Raw genomic sequence first — 21,042 nt, forward strand, 5'->3', positions numbered from 1 at the left:
CCTATAAGCCGCTAGCTAACCCGCTAATGTAGGCCAATGTAGGCCAATGTAAGCCTGCAGCGCGCTGGTAAAAAAGCCATATGGGCATTAAAGATACTAGGGCCCCCATGGAGACCCACGAAGACCCAATCGGGGTCCATCTGCAATCCACAATGGCCCTAAAGCCTTGCAACCTGCCTGTCTTAAACGCCCAATCACCAGTTCGTGTCGTGACTTGTCGAACGCGCATTTCGAGACTGCCAAGTTACCTAACCAACTACGGACGTGCATGATCAAGTTTACCTATTTGTACCACCTGAGTACCTACATACCTCTGTAGGCACCTAAGGTTCGTACGGGCCATGTATACCTAATGGATGTAGCACGAAGATCCTCCGCGTGTAACCTCTCTCGTATACGTATGTACAGTCAAGATGCACTAGCTATTCAAAAACTTATCATTATTATTATTTTTCGATTCGTCCTTGGACGGAGGGCTGCATGAGAGGCTGATGCGGTGCGGTATAAATCATAGCACAAAATTGAGACAGTTCCGTTTGTATCTGATTTTAGTGGCGCAATTGTTGGCAAGAGGTATTTAAGGCACACTAACGCCTATGATTGGGCGTTTTATAGAGGGGAAAGAAAAAAACGAAAAGGGGAAATGGCACATCGTGGACATACCTAGATCAGCTGTTACGAAAGATTGGACCAAGCTTGTAAATACTTTCTGCGCTAACCTTTTTGAAACCCGTTTTGAACTATCAATGGGCCATATGGCATTCCACACTTCGTAAGCATTTAATCTGATACCTATGACATTAAAACGCTAAGGTGCGTACGTAAAGTATTAGGTACCTAAGTATAATGCCTATGGAGGTAGCTATGACCTCGGCATTACATGAGAGGTAACAACGGCTTTTTTTTATCTTTTTTTTTAGGATAGATTATATGTTGCATGTTACCTAGTAGGTACTCTAGAATTCGAAGGACATAAGCATTGACATGAACTACCTACATAGGTACTATATACATATCAATAACATCCAATTAATAGGGCGATGACTTGACTGAATAGACTGAGATGGCCTTTGCCACGTGCCAAATGCAATATACTATTCAATCTGCTATAATCTCCGTGGCTACCTCGAATCTTACTCAAGGCTCAAGGCTTTAGTATTACTTTTAGTTCTCTCTCGGCTTGGCCTATGGCCTCGTTCGTCAACATGGGGTTCCCAGTTCTTACCCAAGTTCGACTCCAAGGATTCCAGCCCTGTTCGGCGTCTTTTCTTACGTTGTGAATTGTTCTGCTCCGCCGACAGGCTTGGTGGTGGTGGTGGTATATCAGGTATTGATGACTTCACTCCACTTCTACCCGTCGACCGTTTCGCGTTTTCTAACTCTAGAACTGCTACTGCTGCTGCTGCTGCTTGCTTATCCACGGAAGCTGTCTGCACCTCGTTCTTCTTAGCGCCCGGTCCACCGCGACGTTTATTCCGAGACTTGCCATGCGTAGGTGTGATCTCATTACTATTGCCCTGGGTTCCTTCGGTATGGTCTTTCTGTCGGGCTGGTATCATTGATTCGCTGGCTTTAGGCAGGTCTTCCTCGTCGCTACTGTAGTTCACGCGCCTGAAAGGTGCTTGCCCCATTCTCCGGACAAATTGCTGAGCCTTTTCAAGTTGATGCCATGCACCTGATTCCGTTCTCCGGTCCAGTTCTTTTATGTAAGAGCCAAGGTAGCGATCCCATTCCTCCTTCGGAGCGTCGTCAGCTGGCTGGCCTCCGACCACAGCCTCGACTTCATCCATCAGCTTGTCTACCGAGGACCTTCCGTCACTCCTGTTCCTTCGTCCGGGCTTTAGCAACTCTTCTCGGCCAGTGTGTCGGCTCATTGTAACTATCGAGGCTCCAAAGTCCAAGCTTGCTGTGCATTCCCCCCTTTGAGCCAGTTGCGAACCCTGCGAGCCTTGCTGATGGGTAATAGGGACAAGGCCAAAGTCTCTGCTAATATCATTCAGTGTGTTAGGACAATGTAAAAGTTGTTGTCGACCATAATTATGAGATGCGAGAACTACGAGAAGGTTACGGTACTACAATGAGAAGTATTATAAAGAGCCATTTGATAAGTGAAAAACTTACTGGGGGCCGTGGCTTCCCTTCTGCCACAGCGTGGAGGAAAGCGATGGCTCGGAGTGGCTGTTGCCATTCACAGCTGGGTTGATACTGGCTTCGCTTTCCAGGCGAGGAGTTTCCGTATGGGCGCTTTCCTCAGGCTTCGCATATTTCAAGCGCATAAGAGCCCTTGCAGCTCGATATTGAGCTTGGAGCATGAATATGTCATCTTTCGAACATGACTGTGTGGACGGAGGTATAACCGTTGAATTTTCTGTATGAGATCCGTTGCGATCTTTGCGTGATTCCATAAATTGGTAAGAGACGTGCATTAAACTGGTTGGTGGCCTCAGAGGAGGTAGGAGGCGATTTTATTTAGAAGGAATAGTTATAGAGCCCGATGCGTGTTTCAACGGGGCTAATACTGCACCTAGTTGATCTCTATTCATTGGTAGGTTTGTATAGAAGAGGGGAGGATATCAAGTAGTATTAAATGAGTTGATGTCGTCGTGTAGTTTTCCTAGGAAGTTCAATCGCGGACAGGGTACAATTATATTTAAGGATCGTTATTAGAATCCCCTGAACAATGCGTGAAGAATGGTCAAGATTCCTTTATGGGGGGGAGGGGGGATATTACGAATGGCCCTAGGAGTTGAATGAGAAGTGGTAATGGAAGGTACCTAAAGCCTGACTCTGAGGCGTAGCTCAGTGATCAAAAGGAGGCCGTTCAAAAGACGCCGTTGGGATTTTAAAAGCACCCAACGTCATCCGCTATGAACTTTGGTATCCTCTCGGCTCCAAGTTGAACTGATTACGTAGTAAAACGTATCAAATAACTCTATATACGAAGTGCTATACTCTCGAATGAAGTGAGTACGTAGGTCGTAGAAGTTTCTTCGTGTATCGAATTAGTACACTTATCGAAAATTGAAAATCGAGAATCGAGAATCAAGATATGAGTATTTAGGTAAGTTTGCATTTAATCCCTATCTGCTGCTAAACCAAGGACGGGGACAATTTAAGAAAGCAGGATTTATAATTCTTTGACTAACCTAGGTAAGTTTTGTGCTCGCAAGGACACCCCCCCTTTAATCGCACTTAAATTGTGAGACCCTTTTAGTAAAGGTTGCATTTAGCTGTGAAGTTTACTGCTCAGCTTAGGTAGCTACCTACGTACTTGGGCACAGTAATTGGAGGAACAGGCTGTTGGATAAAGTTGAGTTTTTCTTAGATTTATACCAAATATTCATGACTCCTCGCGACACGTTTCTCAGAAGCCTACTCGTCCTTGGCAAAGGTACTGGCTACAATGAAAGGGAAACAGGCGGATGCCTCGAGATAGACCTATGGCAAATGTTAGATCTGGTGAATCTGAAAACAAGTTTTCCAAATAGACGTGGCCCATTACCTTGACGTGATCAGCTCCCACTTTAATCTTTCCCCAGGAGACGGCCTCGTCAGGCCGTGCGCCCGCATCACTACCATCAAATTCTTGAGCAGTATTGATATAAACAGCCGATTCAGCTCCGTTTCTCATCAAGCAGGCGTTTGCGATGTGGTGCTTGATAACCCCACCTCCCAATATAATCATTCCGGCTCGCTTTGCCCGTACAGAGATAGTGTTGATACGTCGGATGTCCTCCACTATATCAATTTTCAACTGTTTTGGCGAGGCTTTGAAGGTGTGAAAATATAACATATCACCTAGGCTACCATCTGTCAAGGCTGGGCAGAATACTGGAATGTCATTCTTATATGCCCAGTAGTATACCGATCTCTCGTCGTTAATCTCCTTTCCGAGCCGGTGAATAACCTTGGATGGGGTCCAGTTGATTTCCTCGTCGGTTCCCTTGCTTTCCTCTTGTTCTTCGAGCATCTTGTCTAGAATGGGCACGACCCAGTCTTCGAAGGCACAATAGTTGGCGTTGGGAACCATGAGATTACCTATTCGGTTGAGACCTTTGGCTCTGAGCTCTGCCCCCTTCGCGCTGAACGAAGACATGTATGTGTCACCAAGGCACTTGATGAAGTCTTCTTCGATACCACCGGCAGATGTGACAATGCACGAGACGTGCTTGTTCTGTACCAGGTAACGAAATATTCCTCTTAGACCACATGAGATCATATTAGACGTGTAGCCGAGAAATATCGTCGTTTTATCGCCCGTTTCCGGGTCACGCCATGCTCGCTTCGGGAATTGTCAGTGAAAGTGTTAGGAGCTAAATGCTTTCCCTTTGCTAACCATATCATTGATAATTCTTACTGCCTCAGCCATAGAAGATGCTTGAAAGCCCATATGCTTCATGCCACCAAGCACATCATCCACAGTAATTGGCCGCCCCTTGAAAGCATTGAAGTCGATCTCCTCGACCTTCTGAGCTCCTTCGGGTAGTTCATCGGATGGAACCAGAACCGCGTTAGTTGCCTCCAAGGGCGGTAAATTCGGATTCGATTCTTGCGCTGCCATAGTTTTAGGTGGTGCGTTTCTGTATTATTTGTGTAATAGAAAGCTTCCAATTTTTTTTTATAAATAGCCTAGTGAGAATTAATAATTTATGTATACGCCAAACTCAGTGGGTTTGTGGGTTGTAAGTCCAGTCACTTGGAGAACTAAGAGATTAACTCTCGCAACTTGGTAGAAGACTCAACCTAGGTAGATAAAATCTTCTTGTAAGACATAATTTCCCCTTAAGATCTTATCATAAATCTGGGTCATCCATATGACTGATATGTAGATTTATGTTCGGACATTTATAAAAAAAAATAAAAAAAAAACTTTTCGATGGTACGTTGAGGCGAATAGGTACCTAAGTACGTAAAATATGCAGAGAGCCCCTGCTTGATTACCCTACAGGTGCGGGAGGGTGGAGCTTTTCACACTGTATCCTACATACGTCTCAGCAACCTAGAGGCCTGACTGAAAGCACCTTAGGAGGTATTGTACATTCCTAAATGTACATTAGGTAATCTGCATGATCGGAAATGCAGGTAAGACCCTGATAAGATAACGTTTATTTTGTCGGCGGCAGGCCGGACCTTAGGTTAGGTACGTTTTACAATACATACCCGAAACGCGCTGTATCGAGTTACTTGCACGTCAGTTTGCGTCTAATAAAGCTTCCAGGTTCTCTGTTTTTATTTCAACATTTTTTTTTTATAAAAAAACCAGCTTTCTCAAATCAAGCCCAGCCTTTCTTCTACCTCAACCTCCCCATTGACCGCATTGACCGTTATTTGAGGTCGCCGCGCAATATGTCCTCCATCTACAATCTCGAGCCTCAGCCCACGGCTTCCCTAATTCTCCATACGACCCTGGGTGACCTATCCGTCGAGCTCTTCGCAAAACAGACCCCGCTTACCTCGCGAAACTTCCTCCAGCTATGTCTCGACGGATATTACGATAATACAATATTTCATCGTCTAGTACCTGGCTTTATTATACAAGGAGGTGATCCCACTGGGACAGGAAATGGGGGCGAGTCCATCTACGATGGCGGCGCATATAGCGGTGATCTGGATCCGTGGCCTATGGATCAGCGCCGCGGGAAGAACGCTGGACCCACGGGCGTAAACTTCAAGGACGAGTTTCATTCACGATTAAAGTTTAACAGAAGGGGATTACTAGGTATGGCGAACGAGGGCAAACCGGATACAAATGCCAGTCAATTCTTCTTCACTCTGGACAAAGCCGAGGAGTTGAATAGCAAGAACACGGTGTTTGGAAGGGTAGTGGGCGACACAATCTATAATTTAGCCCGCATGGGTGAGGCAGAGATAGCAGAAGGGACCGAGCGACCTCTCTACCCTATAAGAATAACGGGCGTGGAGATTCTTGTGAACCCTTTCGATGATATGAAAAAGCGAGAAAGGATTGCCAAGCGTACCCACGAAGCGCTCATTACGGAGAAGAAGAAGAAAGTTAAATCTAAGGCGGGAAAGAAGTTGTTAAGTTTTGGAGACGAAGAAGGTGACGACGACGCGCCGGTTCTGAAAAAGGCGAAATTCGACTCGCGAATTGTCATGGATGCAGATGAAGAGCCAGCACCCGTTGCTAAGCCGCCGAAGAGTAGTGCTAATAAGGAGGCCAAGGCGACCGGATCTTCTATACCAGTTCGTGAACTTCGAACAGACACGAAATCGGAAACACGACCGTCTCCACCACCTACAAAGAGCGCACCCATCCCTATTCGGGACGAATCATCTCCAGAACCAGAACCTCGGAAGAAATCTGCATTAGAGCAAGCGAACGAAGAAATTGCAGCCTTGAAAGTATCTATGAAACGGACGATTCATTCTGAACCAGTGAAGGAGGTTAAAAAAACAGCATTGGAGCAATTAATTCCGGAGACATCCACGCGCGGCCGGAAAAGAAGAAGAGAAGGGGGCGAGGGACCTGTTGTAAACGAAGATTTACTAATGCTTCAAGCTTTCCGCTCCAAGCTTAGTCAAGCTGGGCCTGAGAAAGAGCAGCCAAATGTGCGTACGGAAGATAATGACACTGAACAGGGCCCTGGCGAGCACGACGACGAAGCTGAATTATGCGATCTACATTTTATTGCCAACTGCCAAAGCTGCAACTCGTGGGACAAGGCTGAAAAGGAAGAGAGCGACGATGAGGGTTGGATGTCACACGCACTAAGTTTTGCAGCCGATAAGCTTGGGAAGGATTTATCGTATCGAAAAAAGGCCGAAGAGGAATTGGTTGTAATCGATCCTAGAGAGAAAGCCCGGACGCTCAAGGAAGAGAAGAGGGCGCAAAGAGAGGCCCAAAGTGGAAACTCTGGAAGAGAATGGGATCAAGCAAGAAATGCCAAGTTGGCCAGAGCATCGGCTTTGGCTGGTAGAGGAGCCAAGTAAAACATGTTCACCGTAGGAATTCCCCTTCCTTTTTCTCTTCTCGTATCTCTTGAGGTTTGAAAATGATCATTGATACCCCTTGGCTATAGAAAGTTCTATGACCTTCTGAGGTTGAAGCCGGCATGGGTGATTTACCCTTAGTCTTCGTTGAAGAGAAAAAAAAAAAAAAAAAAAAGGAGGCTTTGCATTCTGACAAGCTACGTGGGTCCTGTAAACAACGTGCAAAAAAGTGAAAGCCTATGTTTTGTTAGGGTGTTTTTGATATTGCGATACAATCGTGCATACTGCTGAGAATCGGAATTTGGTCCTAGTTGGGTAAACTACAGAGAGAGCTGTGGTGCATTTGGACGCTCGTGATTGGTGAGCCTAAAGCACCCAAGTCTCCAGCACTCCAGCCTAGCGTTGCATCGACTGGAGGTGATGGTCCGGACCTGTTGGCGTTCGGTACATGGTTCTTATTAATAGCTCCACAGCTTCATAGCTTTGGGTGTAGTTGGACATGGTTTTGGCGCAGATTGCTCCGGTACCTACGGATTGCCATATGTATTATTTCTCCGCAGTCTAAACAATACACTAATCAGTACCCAAGTAACAAGTAACATTTGAAAAAAAAAAAAAAAAAAAAAAAAAAAAAAAAGGAAGAAAAAAAATCGTAAGACACTAAGAACCATGACAGTATAGAGAACCGAGGTTCCTAAAGGCCAATGAAAGGAACTCCTACCTAATGTACAAGTATACAATCTAGACGACTAGACGACTTATGACGAGATAATCATCCGATTGTATGAATGACGAAGCAAGCTGCGAAGCTAGTGTAATCTTTTTGATCTCTATAAGAATATCTTATCGATGCTGCTGTTGATTGGTCGGATAGCTACCTATTTATGTACTGCATTATACGGTACAGAGGATGGACGCAGAACCATGTACCAGGTACCTAACTAACGACCCTTGTTAAGCAACGCTTTTGCTGTAAGTTCCATCAAAAATTTCGCACAGAGGGTACGGTACAATACAACTTGTACTTTTAACTTTTAGCGCAAATCATCCCGTCTCATTATCAATATGGCGCTACCCAGATTTCATACCTTAAATACCTACGTACATATGTAATGTATACTGTAGCTGACTTCATGCTATATACACTTTTACTTGAGCATCAACAATGAACATTGAAGCCAAACTTGGAACTATCAACAATTGAAGCTTCTCTCCCGATTAATTCCCTTGTCTGCCTGGTACGGCTGTAAGGGATAACATTGCCCCTCTAAAAAAGAAGTTGTTTCGTCAATATTCTCGGTTCGGTTCGGTGCCAGTGCCAGCGCGCACAGTAAAGAGACTAAGCCAAGACACGGGACGAACGAATTCTTCTGTGTCTTTTGGGGGGGTGTTGTTACGGCCTGTGAGCCCGAAGGCCGGTCAATTTTTGAAAATCCCATCAGAAAGCTGACATTCCCATTTGCATTCCCATTTCCATTCTCGTCCAGGACAACGCTGGCGCTTCCCGCTTCCCGCTTTAACCACGTCCACATCCACACCCACATCCACATCCGCATCTACATCTACATCCATTCTACATCCCCATCCGCATTCGCATCCGCATTTTAACTTTTCTCAACTTCTTACTCAAACCTGCCGCCGCTACCTTGAATATACATACATACATACGTACCGTACCGTACCTAACCTACCTAGGTACCTACATACGGATTCTACAGTGTTACGCCATATGCATGTCGGCCAAAATATTTTAATCTATCTTAGACAATCTAGGACATCGAATTATTCTTTTGCGACTTCGAGAACAACGGGCTTTAGCCATTACCCTTGTTTTTACCCTTGACTGACTCTCACCTCTCAGCCTGTTCGCTTGATCGCTGTCGCAACTCCTAGAGACAGCCTAATCGGGAAGTCTTGAAGACTCTTTACAGCTTCTAGTGCTGTCTCAATTCCTTCTGTTGTCACTCAGGCTCCTTTATGAAGCTCGGCCAATATATAGGCAGAGCTATGAATGCGTAGGAAAGCCTGGAACCCACCACTTTACTCCATCGGGATTGAAAGCCTTGAAAATCTACTGCCAAAACCTGAGCGAAAACCTGAACAACCTGAACAACCTGAACAAGAACCTGAGCCAGAACCTGAGATTCCTTACGAAATTTGCAAAGCCTGCAACCCTGCGCGCATAACCTTTCTCCATCTGATTGGTCGCTTTAACCCATACTTAACGATCACATTCCTTTTCACCGAAACGATATCACGCAGCCTTGCGCAACGACAAAGTATTCGGCAGAAAAAAACGTGCGCGCCTAGCCTAGCCGCCTAACCCGACCGCCTGCCAGCCTATCTCCTCTCGACAGCCTTGCGGATTTCATATACGGACCTACCACCGCTTTCTCAATTTCTCTTATTCCTAGCTCCCCGCTCCTACGATTTCCCCTCTTTGACACCCAACTTTGGTCCACGTCGACCATCTCCGTCATCGTTGTAATCTTATTCCATCTGAAGTAGCGGCGTATACTATTAGGAGCCACTCGTCTACAGGATATACGGGATACTGATAATCGTCTCCTGGTGAAGTAGGCCAGGCAGCTACACTTACCTGCGCTCTTAGGACCACTAGGACCACTTCCCTTGGTCGTGGTTCATGTACGCCTACTATCAACCTATGTCATCACCGAAACCTCGAAAAAGGCCAGCACCCGGCAGTGTACCCATACAGCACCCAATGGCGCAACCCTATAGCACACCACCAGACCAGTTGTCAAGATGGAATGGGAATAATCCAGGAACCTTCGTCGAAAACATTACGAATGGGGTAAACTCCTATGGAGTCATGCCACCTCCGACGCCGTCACAATACCCCCCAGCTAACGCATCGACCATCCTTGCTAGGCGAGGCATCAACAACGCTCTCGTCGCTACCAATCGCGCTTTCACTCCTCAACACAATGATGCATGGCCAGGGTTCGACGAGAACTTGATTGCGAACCCATCAAATGGAACTATTGACGAGCATGATAACATAGAGTTGCTCGAGGAGAAGGCTCAGAGGGCAAAGAGGGAGGCCCAAGCGAAGCGGAAGCAGATCCCTCCTTTCGTGCAAAAGTTAAATAGGTATGTGTCCTCTCTCTCTCGCTCTCTCTCTCTGCGGGCTTTGCTGTGCATTGCTAATATTGTTTATAGCTTTTTGGAGGAATCGAAAAACACAGATCTAATTAGGTGGTCGGAGAAGGGTGACTCTTTTATTGTCCTCGATGAAGATGAGTTTGCCAAAACCTTGATTCCTGAGTTGTTCAAGCATAACAACTACGCGTCCTTTGTTCGGCAGCTCAACATGTACGGATTTCACAAGAAAGTTGGTCTTTCAGATAATTCTATGAAGGCTAGCGAACGTAAAAATAAGAGCCCAAGCGAATACTACAACCCTTATTTCAAGCGTGGCCATCCGAATCTGCTCTGGTTAATCAACAAGCCAAAGAGCGGTGGCCCCAAAAAGCTTGCCAAGAAGCGAGAAGAAGGTGAAGGTGAGAGCGACGAGGATGTTGTCGTGGCAGATGAAGCTATCGGCCACCCCTTTCCTCAACAAAATGCGCAGAACCGAGCACTGCCAGCGCCAGAGTCGGGGCCCCTTCAAAAGAAGGAGTTGGCAGTCGTCAGAGACCAAATGGCAGCACTGCAGAGTCGCCAAAAGCAAATCAGCGAAGCCATCCAGCGACTCCGGCAGGAACATAACCAACTGTATCAGCAAGCAATCATGTTCCAGAATATGCATGATCGTCATGAAAATTCCATCAATGCTATCCTAAATTTCCTAGCGAACGTCTTTAGGAAGTCGCTCGAGGAGCAAGGTGGCGTGCAAAATGTAAATGATCTACTAGCCAGCATCATTCCTAACGTCCAGATGCCGCCGCCGCAAGGCCAAGGGAGTGTGGTCGATCTGGGCGATTGGGTGCACCACCCGCCTGGGACCTCGACACCGGTGGGCACACCCAAGAGACAGCACCGCCTTCTACCTCCTATTCCTCAGAACCAAGGCATTAAGACACCCCCCGTGACGACACCTACCACCAGTACCTCCACGCCGTTCTCTAACTATCCAAATAATCATCAGCCGCAGCCACAGATAGGGCATGTTACGGAAGTATTCGATACCCCGACGGAGTCGTCAACGCCTGCTTACCTCAAACAAGAACTCGAGTCAAATCCTCAAGAGGGCATGATGAAAATCATCCAAGATGCAAACACAAATTCCGGAAATGTTTCTGCCGACTTGCCCAACGTTGCCGCTAATACGTCGGCAACTCTGACCAATGACCAGCGAAACCGCATGCTGAGCATCATGTCTGGCAGCCGGAACAGCGCAGTCCCTACTACTCCTCTCTCCTCAGCTTCTTCGCCCCCTGTACCAGCGGTCGCAAGTCCGCCTGTCGTGGGAGTTCCGCCGGCTGTAAACGGGCGCGCCTCACTATCGCCCGATTTGCCATCAATTCACCCACCGTCAATCCAGCGGATATCGCAAACGGAAGAGGAACTCGAACAACTTCAACGCTTACAGCATGAACAGGCCCAGAAGCTAGAGGATCTCAACCAACTGCTAGGTCCCCTCAGTCCATCAGGTCGAATACCTGGCCTGGATGATTCGAGTGCTTACTTTGATGACAATATCGATCTAAACCAGTATCTAGACCCAAATGCGTATAATGCAGACGCACCAGCGACTGATTTCAACTTCGATACTACAGCCTTCCACGATGGCGCGAACTTTGACTGGAATACGGACGGCGGCGAGTTTGCTGCTACTATCACCACTGATAGCCTGAATGCTGGACGAATTGTGGAAACAAACACACCAAGCCATAAGTCGCCAAGTCCGAGCGGCACTGAGGAAATATTGCGAAATGATTTGGACGATAGCCCTGACCGAGCTGCAAAGAGGCAAAGAAAAGCATGATACAGCATTAGCGGACGAATGACATTATGAGTTCACGCAGATGTCTAACGAATTGAGACCATAAAAAAGGGGCATTAGAGTATTTGCAATTGTGACGGGGGCCATTCTAAAGGGCTTACTTCCTCAGGATGGGTTAACATGGATGGTGGTTTGGGGGTATAGCCCTACTGCTTCAAAGGGAGGTCTCAGCGTCGCGAAGGCTCAGACTCTGGAGTTGGACGGAGTTGGAGGCTGCAATCGTTTATTTTCGTTGATATCCCAACGCTTCTTTTCCCTTTTTTCTTCGTACTAAAGACAAAAAGGCCTTCCTCGAGACGAGGACCGGATACAGTGGATAAATTGATGATATGAGCTTAGCTACGACCTTTACTAGATTTTTAGATTGGCGGGCTTCCACTAATTTCCTAAAGGGGGGGTTAGTTATAGTTGATGACTTCTGGACGGGTTCGGCTCCTAGGTTGAATCTATGGTTTTATTTTCCTACGCCTGCCAGCGTTTGGGCCGTTGGTGTCTCTTTATGTGTGCCCTCCCAACTTCCAACTCACTTGCGCGACGTACATAGGCAAGACAGTAGTCATTAGCGAAGCAAAGAAAAATAAAAGGGGTTAGCTTGCCTAATATGGACAATGGACAATGGACAATTTGTATAGGCGGAGAGTCTCTTTAAATCTAATATGTACCTAGGTATGCAGTGTCAGTTCGCTATTGGCAAATCGCACCGCCCAGAAACTGAAGCCTGAAAAGCACAGCCGCACCCAAACATCTTGACGAGCCCTTCTCGTCCAGTCGATGAACCTAGAACAGGGGTCTAAGTGATATACGCGACGTTTCATCTAAAGCGCTTATTGGCAGTGAGGCCGACGTCATTGCATAAGACAAGAAGAGGGGGGAGGGAATGGGGAGAGGAACACAGACATACAAACATACCTACAAAGGGCGAGTGAGATTCCAGAACAATTAACTAAAATAATAATAGAAATCTATTGTGTTTTTGCTCTTTCTCGTGGCATTTTCCTTAAACGTGGTTTATTGTTGTTACTATATTTACGTCTTACCAGGGATACATTTCATCGATAGCTACTAAAAAAATTCATCCCTTTTCTCGAGAAGGTTGATAGGATCTTCGCATTACGATTTTCCCTTTTCTATCTAGTCTTGACCATTTGACTGACGACAGTTATACAAACCAAACTATCACATATCTCAATATGGAGCTCGACTGCACCAATGCACCCAGCACTGTCCCCAGCGACCCGGGGATCGCAGGCATCGGCGTGCTCCTATCCTTCATAATCGCCGCCGCGATAGCACTTCTACTCAGCGCCTCTCTCGTCTTCCAAGAGATCCGCAACAACAACAAGTCCAAGACCAAATCCTCGTCCTCGTCCTCGCCCCCGAAATCGTCCATCCTCCGCCGCAAGCTGCTCAACTCGTACTCGGACCAGCAGATCCTGACGGGGATCGGCATCCAGTCCGTCGGCCTGGCGAAGCGCGCGTCCCTCGTCCCCTACCACTTCTTCCTCGTCTGGATGCTCTCCCTGCTCTCCATGGCCGTCCACAACGCCACCCTGCTCGCCCTCGCCCGCGACTTCCGCCGCGACTGGGTCCTGCGCTGGATGCGCGAGCTGCTCATGCTCGCGAACCTCGTGCTGTCGAGCACGTACGGTGTGTTCGTCCTGCGTGCCGTCCAGCGCGGGATCAGCGACTCCACGCTCCCCGTCGAGTGCGCGTGGCGCGCGGAGACCCGCGACGGCCCCGCGGCCGCGAACGCGGGCGTGTCGTACGTCGGCACGGGCGCGGTCCTGGTCGGGAACGTGGTGATCTTCGGGCTGGCGATGTGGTACCTGCACGCGCGGGCGCGGCGCTTCTACGCCGCCGTGCAGGTCGGCGGGCTCGCGCTGATGGCGGCGTTCGCGGTCGGCGCCACCGTGCGCGTGGCGTACCTCGCCGACGCGTTCGCGCGGTCGACGCCCGTGCCGCTGCGAGACGCCGGCGAGCGCGACTGGAGCTTCGGGCAGCTGCTGTCCGTGGGGATGCTGCTCTTGCCGCTCGCGACCGTTGTCGAGATCCTGAGGGGCGATATCAAGTGCGCGCCTCCGGAGCGCGAGGGGGGCTGGGACGAGGATGAGGGAAAGGGGAGGTTATTGTTGTCGGACGAGGAGGAGCAGACGAGGGAGACGCAGGAATTAAGGTCGGGTATGCCGGTTCAAGAAGATCGCCCCGAGGAGTTCCGGCCGAGTCCGTTGGCGGGATCGGTGTCGAGTTTCTTGCATAAGAAGTAAAAGGGGGAGGGGGGAGGAGAAAAAAGAAAGAAAAAGAAAAAGAAAAAGAAAGAGGAGAGTATGAGAAATGCCAGAGATACCCCTTACAGGCGAGTTCAGCATGTGCTCCCTCTTACGAAGTAGATAATATCACTTTTCCTTATTCTACATGAACCGTCTTGAGCAATGAACTCGTAACGAATATTTAATAAGAAATGTTTTTTTTTTATAAAAAAAAAAGAAAAGAAAAGAAAATCAGTCATAACGTGTTGTATGGGTGGTTTTGTTCATTGATACCTTTAACCTCGTAAGCTCCTTATTTCAGAAGACTCTCGAAGGGCAATATGATAATAATTTGCATTCGAAACAAGCGTTGGATTCACTCGCACGACTCCTATAGGTGAATCGAACCTACGTTGTGTTATCAGAGATATTGCGAATAATAATTCACAAGTACATATTTATATAAAGTCGGAACTCGGGACGGATTACAACATGAGAAGCTATCGTAGAACACTGGAAGCGGAATATTTAATAGCACTGAACCCTACATAGTTTAATCTTATGCAGCTCAGTAGGTTTTAATAGGACCTCGGGAATTACCTAGAACGGCGTCTTGCACTCGTAGGATTATCGTGGCTCCGATGTCGTCGGACCTTATCGCGATATTCTTCCATGAATGCGTTTTTGTTATTCTGGCCCGCTATGACGTGCTGGAGAATGCCATTATTCCAAGACAAATTCTAGAAAAAGAATTCAGCCACGTACTTCGTATTACTCTACGAATTCGAAACAGCAATAAAATGATTGTATTCGTTAGCTCGGGCCGCTCCAAGAAATTCAAATCGTTCTATAACTTGTCGATGCCAAGGCCGACGACAAGCATGTAGATGGAGGCTTAGCGGCTTAGACTTCGGAATATATTCACTAATGTAGGAGGTATGGACCAATCGCTTCTGTATCTTTGGTATAGTAAACACATATGAATGATACTCAATGGTGCAACCTGGCCCAGGATTGCGTGCTAGGTATTGCGTGATCGAAGCCCCGCGATAGGTAGACAATAGAGGGGAAGATAGGGAGAAAGGAAAAAGGTTACAGTGCCTCTTGGTCATCTTTAACCTAATTTCGATTTCTTTCCCCTTGCGGTCTAAAGAAAGGGGAAGAAGATATAATATCTGATGCCATCCTTCGGCTATCTTGCAGATACTAAAGGCGGCGGTAGTACACATGCGTAGGAAGTAGCTATTTAACCACGTCAAATCAATTTATACCCTATTCTCTTAATCGGTCATTCTCCTACACCATCCTCCAACTAAGCCTGCCTGACCTACCTCCCCCCCTTTTTTTTGACTTGGACATATTGGGATAGATTAAGAGGAAAGCTATCTACCTACCTAGTCATGGCTCCCGCCGTAGACGTTGAGACACCGGTTGATGTCATCCAGAGCTTGAAAACCAAGGCTAAACAAGTAGATCGCTCAATCTTCCCAGATGGACTGAAGACTACAGGTTAGTCTAATACTGGTTCGGGAGCTATCTATAGTCATGCCCAGTTACTTATTACTATATAGGTCAACATCCACCGCTGTATGATCAGCTTTACCCTTACAGCGCGTTTCCTAAACGCATCGAGGGACCTACAGAGTGGAAGGCAGAGGACTATGCCAACAATCCGGAGAGATGGGTCCACCAATTCTCCGCGGAGGAACTGGCTGAGATATACAAGGCGGCGGATAACTTCATAAATCTAGGTCTGCCACTAACCGGAATCTCAAAAGAAAACTTCCGACTTCCAAACTTAGAATCGGCATTGGAGACTATGCGTCGCGAGCTTCTAAACGGAAAGGGTTTTATTCTGTATAAAGGCTTCCCCGTCAACGAATGGGGGATCCCTAAATCGGCCGTTGCCTATATGGGCCTGGGAGTCTACATCGGCTACCCGGTATCGCAGAATGGCCATGGGCACATCCTGGGCCACGTCAAGGACCTCGGGGAGGACAGCACGCAGATCGACAAGGTGCGAATATACCGGACCAACGCGCGGCAGTTCTTCCACGCGGACGACTGCGACATCGTCGGGCTGCTCTGCCTGTCCAAGGCGGAGTTCGGCGGCGAGTCGGACGTGGCCTCGATCCACAACGTGTGGAACATCCTGCAGGAGGAGCGGCCCGACGTCGCGGAGCTGCTCACGAAGCCGATCTGGTACTTCGACCGCAAGGGCGAGGTCTCGGAGGGCGAGGAGCCGTACATCCGGACGTCGGTGTTCTACCTCGAGACGCCGGACCCGGCAGACCCGGCGCGCGAGCAGCGCGTGTACTGCAAGTGGGACCCGTACTACGTGCGCAGCCTGACGCGGTTCTCCGACAAGGGGATCATCCCGCCGCTGTCCGCCGAGCAGCAGGAGGCGACGAGGGTCCTCGAGGAGACCTGCGAGCGGGTGAAGCTGCACATGGTCCTGGACGTGGGTGACATCCAGTTCGTCGCCAACTCGCACACGCTGCACGCGCGCACGGCGTACCGCGACTTCGGTCCCGACAGCGGCAAGCCCAGGCGCCACCTGCTGAGGCTGTGGCTGTCGGTGCCGCAGGACGAGGGCGGTTGGAGACTGCCGTTCTGGGACTCGGACGAGAAGAAGCGCGGGGGGATCCAAGTTAATGATAACGCACCGGTGGCGAGGCTAGAGGCGGATTAGATGCGAGCAGTGTAGAATACCCTCCCGAGCGCGTAGTATAATGAATATATGACATTGATGACTAGGTAGAAAAGGGCTGGCTTGGCAACTTTCATCCTCCTGATAACTTAGGGAGTTTGTTTGAATCGAAGCAGGGGGGACAGGCTGGGCCAATCACCTTACCTACCTCGCCATCACCTAGGTACCCCAATTCATTGTCTTCACCGCCGTAAATACTAAGATTGCCTGTCAGCTCAGCCCAAGCACAGGCCTATCCCTCTCGGTGCTCCCCGAAATTCGCTTCCGCTAGTTCGTTTCTACCCCAGAAAATGAAACCGTCACTTTATTTGATGCCGACGCAAGGGACGATTTGAAGAAACAAATTTTTTTGTTCGATCTACAATACCTAGGTAGGTAAACGGCTGACCGTCTGTTGTTTGAAAGAACAAGTTGTGTCTAGTGTGCGGAAGAAACGCCGGTTTGTTGGGAAGAACAGCCCTATACGCTTTGGAGTTTAGTTGCTGTGCTCGGGTCAACTATGCTTGTACTATAGTGTGCATTCTGCATGGTGTTTGGAGATAAAGACGGGGGGAGGACTCGCAAGCAAGCATGAAAATGGGTTCTTCGTAGGAGGAATAAGCCACTATAGATGGGTTAGGCATTGTATTATCTCCCTAGGGCAAACTTTCAACCTAGGTAGGTAAGTATTTTGTCTGTCTATATTTCACTCCATCTATTCGCAAGCCACCTAGTTACCTACCTTAGGTTAGGTTAGGTTAGGTAGGTATGCATGTGATGGAAGCTTGTTCCAGCTTGGGAATTCTTAGTCTCGACCCTTTCCAGCTATCCACAGTTCGTATATCTAGGAATCAGTATTTATGTACACTTTCAAGGCTGTCCGCCTGTTCTACAACATGCATTTGAAGGTCCACTTGGCGTCTATAAAAAGCTGCATTATGCATGAACGAAATTGCACGTGCTGCGATATTCGACGACTGTGAAGAAGCTCTTCATGCAAAAAATATCTGGCATACCTTATATATCATAGCTATGGCTATGTAGTCAATTCCTTATTTACAGAATAAGACAATCGCCTGCCCATAAATCACGGAAGCATGTCGACTGTAGATCGCAAGTAAAAGGTCCCGGCGCCATGTTCGCATAATCTCCTTACCCCAGCTGCCCAGCTGTCAGTTTGAACCTGGCAGCCTGGTCACACCATTCAGGATGTTAGCGCCGCAACCTAACCGCCTCCCCGGGCTTCACCCCTGGTCGGCTAGCGCATCCTCATTCTGGATTGTTGTGGTTGTGGCCCTCGGGCCGGATGATACGTAGGAACTGTGAGGTTGCAGCGCATTGGTAGCATGTATTATGGCATGGTTGCTCTCGAATAACAACAAGGTCAGGAGACAAGGCAAAAGGATAAGGAATAGTATGCGAGCAGATAATGTGGATAGGACCTCGCAGTGACCTGATTGCTGTCTCCAGTCTCACCTAGATCGAATTCGCCTCAGCTTACCATACTCTCGGATCCACGATGTTCCCTTTGTATGAAAATTGGTAACCTATTTCAAGCATGTCATTGCGTATCTCGCGACATATTGTATATACCATAGTAGGCCTCGGCTGGGAAATAACCAATCTAGGGCGTCCTAGTCTAGCTCTCTGCCGAGCACACTAGAGTATATCCTATCACTGATGCCTTGACTTGAATGGATAGAGTTCACTCGAAGAGAGTCGTCAAGCTAAAGGCGACGATCTTTCATGTAAGGGTTCAGTTAGGTAGAAATGCCTATGTTCATATTCAAAAGAGAGCCTGCCGGCTTAAGCTCTCTTGGGAAGACTTAGGGGAATGCACAGATAATATAGCACGGGAGATTTAGGAGTACCGTATGCCTGTCTTCAGCTGCAACTTGGCAGTACCATACTAAAAAGGGGTGTTTCTAGTACCTAGCATGTCAGCACGACCCAAGCTTCTGGAACGAAAAACCCTAACCAAGGGTTCCTGCGTGTAGTCCCATGTCGTTAATCTGTATGGTAAAGCAGAATTGTCGCAGAGGATAGAACGTGCTTTAAGTGTTTACTCAGGGATCTTGACCTTACCCTACTGTTTATAATAAGTGCCGTTACCTATTCCATCGACCCAGAATTCGTAGGTCAAAGAACGATGGAATACCTCCCTCCCCGGTGACAACCCACACTTGTAACCGGCGAGCATGGCCGACTCTAAGGTGCATTCGGTCTTAAACGCCGGAGCGGTCTTGGTTACGATTACCGCGCTATCTATGGCCGCGAGGATCATAACTCGATGGCTACATAAGACTATGGGAATAGACGATAGTAAGCCAATATCGACTTGTTAAAATTGGAAAACAACTACTTACATCTCGTAGTTCTGATTTTCACAAGCTGGGTACTGCTCCCCGAGAGCTTAATATTCATGGACATAACTTCTACGAACCGCCGACTAATTATTATAGATCTTATCCATAGGCATATGTTGTTCTGCAATGCTTGGTATGTATAAACCTCCCGCCCTCTCTATCCCATGTAGATGTAAGTTAACCGCAGCAAAGCTACGCGATACGGCCTCGGTGTCGATCGCAGTGAAGTCAGTGACGATGACTATAATACATACTCACAGGTCTGAACAAACTGGTAAACTTACTGGCCCCAGACTGACTCTTTCCAGCTTCTAATAGCTTGCTCGATTTCGTATAGTTGGGGCGTTCCGGCAGCAAAAGCGAGCTTCGCAGTACTTTACATGAGAATATTCCCCGAGGGCGGGTTTAGGATGGTTAACAAATTCATGATCGTGTTCCTCTTTGCACAGTCCATCGAGGAAACGTCGGTCGTCTTGCTTAGGTACGATCCCGTCAGAAAATCATGGGATTTTAGGCTGGAGGGCTCGTGTTTGGACCTCCATCCGCTTTGGTACACTACCGTAAGTTATTCGAATCCGACTCGTTGCGATAAAATACTAAGGAATATGTCTCTGCCCCGAATTTGGTTCATCTTAAACTTAATTACCGACCTCACCCTATTTATCGAGCCTATACCATCGACGTGGAAGCTCCAAATTCCCCTTGTCAAAAGGCTGGGACTTATCTGCATGCTTTCGCTGGGCTTACTGTGAGTAATTGAACTTAGAAAGGCTAAGGAACTTCTTCTAACTCTGGACCCAGAGTAACAGTTATCTCCGTCGTTCGTATTGTCTACGTTATAAACATAGGCGATAATGATACGTGTAAGTCGCTCAGCACTCAATACTAAATCATCGGGTATTAACCATGTAGCAATAGACGAAATCGCAGAGCCTCTTATATGGGCTATGACGGAGATGTGCGCTCTCATAATCTGCTCCTGTATCCCCTCGCTTAGGCAAGTGGCAGCATTTATCCCTGGACTCAATAACGCTCTCGGCCTCTCATCAGGCGCGGACTCGTACGGCCACTCGGAAAATAGGAACCACTCGATACCGCTGAAACCCCGGAATCGCAAAGAATATATACAATCACAAAAGTCGAAGGCGAGTAGCCAGAACAGGTCAGGGGGATTTGGTATGACAAGCCTGGTGACGGCCGTTGGGATGGACGTGATTAGCGAGAACGGTAGCCAGGACGAGATATTCCCGCACAAAAGCGACCAGACAGGCGCCATCATGATTACAACCGAGGTCCAGCACCGCGTGGAAGATGGCAAGGAGAACACGAAAGAATATAATAAGACACTGATGCCGCACCACGGCGAGCTTCGGAATATAACCGAGAGTCCGGATCGAACCAGCTCCCCAGCGAAAATTAGCAGTGATATGGGCTGGTTACGACGTCCAAAAATCTAGCCCTGCTGAGTTTTAATGATATTTATATAAAAATTTATTATATATTGTCAGATACGCTTTCGAAGACGCTGAAACTTGCGATGTGCGCATTCGAGTCGTATCGTTAAAAGAAAAAAAAAACTTGATTTTTGGTATTTTGATTGAAGCAAGGCAGTTGGGAACTTTATAATTCGGAAGTATTGCTGGATTGATATAACGCTTTTAATTGAGTCGCTGTAAGATATCCTATATAGAGAAACTAAGGCAGCTCAGTATTTTGAAGTGAATAGGGGAGACAGGAGCGCACAAGGGGGTAGACAGCATGAGAAAACGGTTATAGGTAAGGTACATAGTATATAAAGGATTATTACATAACTATGAATTT

The 21,042-nt window shown here is 47.7% G+C and overlaps 7 protein-coding genes across 7 annotated transcripts; 5 read left to right on the plus strand and 2 right to left on the minus strand.

The window, feature by feature from the left end:
- Window positions 1-793: 793 nt before the first annotated feature.
- On the minus strand, window positions 794-2,820 carry F4812DRAFT_178974 (uncharacterized protein). The gene is made up of 2 exons (XM_047930016.1): window positions 2,122-2,820; window positions 794-1,986 (listed from the first exon to the last, which is right to left on the minus strand). Exons 1-2 carry the CDS (start codon window positions 2,424-2,426, stop codon window positions 1,134-1,136), a joined length of 1,158 nt encoding a protein of 385 aa, XP_047793758.1. The 5' UTR covers window positions 2,427-2,820; the 3' UTR covers window positions 794-1,133.
- Window positions 2,821-3,372: 552 nt separating this feature from the next.
- F4812DRAFT_449510 (Deoxyhypusine synthase) lies at window positions 3,373-4,561 on the minus strand (the record flags this gene model as incomplete). Its single annotated transcript, XM_047935980.1, has 3 exons — window positions 3,373-3,438; window positions 3,503-4,282; window positions 4,337-4,561. The coding sequence occupies 3 exons, from the start codon at window positions 4,559-4,561 to the stop codon at window positions 3,373-3,375; spliced, it is 1,071 nt and encodes a 356-aa protein (XP_047793759.1).
- Window positions 4,562-5,159: 598 nt separating this feature from the next.
- On the plus strand, window positions 5,160-7,539 carry F4812DRAFT_414084 (cyclophilin-like protein). The gene has a single exon (XM_047932848.1). It carries the CDS (start codon window positions 5,347-5,349, stop codon window positions 6,949-6,951), a length of 1,605 nt encoding a protein of 534 aa, XP_047793760.1. The 5' UTR covers window positions 5,160-5,346; the 3' UTR covers window positions 6,952-7,539.
- A 1,896-nt stretch (window positions 7,540-9,435) lies between these two features.
- Window positions 9,436-12,076, plus strand: F4812DRAFT_179016 (uncharacterized protein). Its single transcript, XM_047930017.1, has 2 exons — window positions 9,436-10,065; window positions 10,135-12,076. Exons 1-2 carry the CDS (start codon window positions 9,596-9,598, stop codon window positions 11,900-11,902), a joined length of 2,238 nt encoding a protein of 745 aa, XP_047793761.1. The 5' UTR covers window positions 9,436-9,595; the 3' UTR covers window positions 11,903-12,076.
- An 812-nt stretch (window positions 12,077-12,888) lies between these two features.
- F4812DRAFT_467523 (uncharacterized protein) lies at window positions 12,889-14,380 on the plus strand. Its single transcript, XM_047938670.1, has one exon. It carries the CDS (start codon window positions 13,111-13,113, stop codon window positions 14,182-14,184), a length of 1,074 nt encoding a protein of 357 aa, XP_047793762.1. The 5' UTR covers window positions 12,889-13,110; the 3' UTR covers window positions 14,185-14,380.
- Window positions 14,381-15,566: 1,186 nt separating this feature from the next.
- F4812DRAFT_455559 (Clavaminate synthase-like protein) lies at window positions 15,567-16,858 on the plus strand (the record flags this gene model as incomplete). Its single annotated transcript, XM_047936844.1, has 2 exons — window positions 15,567-15,675; window positions 15,738-16,858. The coding sequence occupies 2 exons, from the start codon at window positions 15,567-15,569 to the stop codon at window positions 16,856-16,858; spliced, it is 1,230 nt and encodes a 409-aa protein (XP_047793763.1).
- A 1,585-nt stretch (window positions 16,859-18,443) lies between these two features.
- F4812DRAFT_414095 (uncharacterized protein) lies at window positions 18,444-21,039 on the plus strand. Its single transcript, XM_047932849.1, has 8 exons — window positions 18,444-18,727; window positions 18,785-19,177; window positions 19,231-19,250; window positions 19,318-19,354; window positions 19,414-19,481; window positions 19,530-19,969; window positions 20,023-20,084; window positions 20,140-21,039. The coding sequence occupies exons 2-8, from the start codon at window positions 19,054-19,056 to the stop codon at window positions 20,676-20,678; spliced, it is 1,290 nt and encodes a 429-aa protein (XP_047793764.1). The 5' UTR covers window positions 18,444-18,727; window positions 18,785-19,053; the 3' UTR covers window positions 20,679-21,039.
- The last annotated feature ends 3 nt before the right edge of the window (window positions 21,040-21,042 follow it).

The sequence above is a fragment of the Daldinia caldariorum genome (genome assembly GCF_022478825.1).
Source record: "Daldinia caldariorum strain CBS 122874 unplaced genomic scaffold F4812scaffold_2, whole genome shotgun sequence".
Classification (NCBI taxonomy): domain Eukaryota; kingdom Fungi; phylum Ascomycota; class Sordariomycetes; order Xylariales; family Hypoxylaceae; genus Daldinia; species Daldinia caldariorum.

What these genes read in the sequence shown, in the direction of transcription:
- F4812DRAFT_178974 (XM_047930016.1), bottom strand. Translation starts at nt 2,426, where the DNA reads ATGCACGTCTCTTACCAATTTATGGAATCACGCAAAGATCGCAACGGA. An exon ending in AAGGGAAGCCACGGCCCCCA is followed by an intron (nt 1,987 to 2,121) that starts GTAAGTTTTTCA and finishes GAATGATATTAG; the next exon opens with CAGAGACTTTGGCCTTGTCC.
- F4812DRAFT_179016 (XM_047930017.1), top strand. Translation starts at nt 9,596, where the DNA reads ATGTACGCCTACTATCAACCTATGTCATCACCGAAACCTCGAAAAAGG. An exon ending in TTCGTGCAAAAGTTAAATAG is followed by an intron (nt 10,066 to 10,134) that starts GTATGTGTCCTC and finishes TATTGTTTATAG; the next exon opens with CTTTTTGGAGGAATCGAAAA.
- F4812DRAFT_467523 (XM_047938670.1), top strand. Translation starts at nt 13,111, where the DNA reads ATGGAGCTCGACTGCACCAATGCACCCAGCACTGTCCCCAGCGACCCG.
- F4812DRAFT_414095 (XM_047932849.1), top strand. Translation starts at nt 19,054, where the DNA reads ATGGCCGACTCTAAGGTGCATTCGGTCTTAAACGCCGGAGCGGTCTTG. An exon ending in TTCTGATTTTCACAAGCTGG is followed by an intron (nt 19,251 to 19,317) that starts GTACTGCTCCCC and finishes TAATTATTATAG; the next exon opens with ATCTTATCCATAGGCATATG. An exon ending in CATAGGCGATAATGATACGT is followed by an intron (nt 20,085 to 20,139) that starts GTAAGTCGCTCA and finishes ATGTAGCAATAG; the next exon opens with ACGAAATCGCAGAGCCTCTT.
- F4812DRAFT_414084 (XM_047932848.1), top strand. Translation starts at nt 5,347, where the DNA reads ATGTCCTCCATCTACAATCTCGAGCCTCAGCCCACGGCTTCCCTAATT.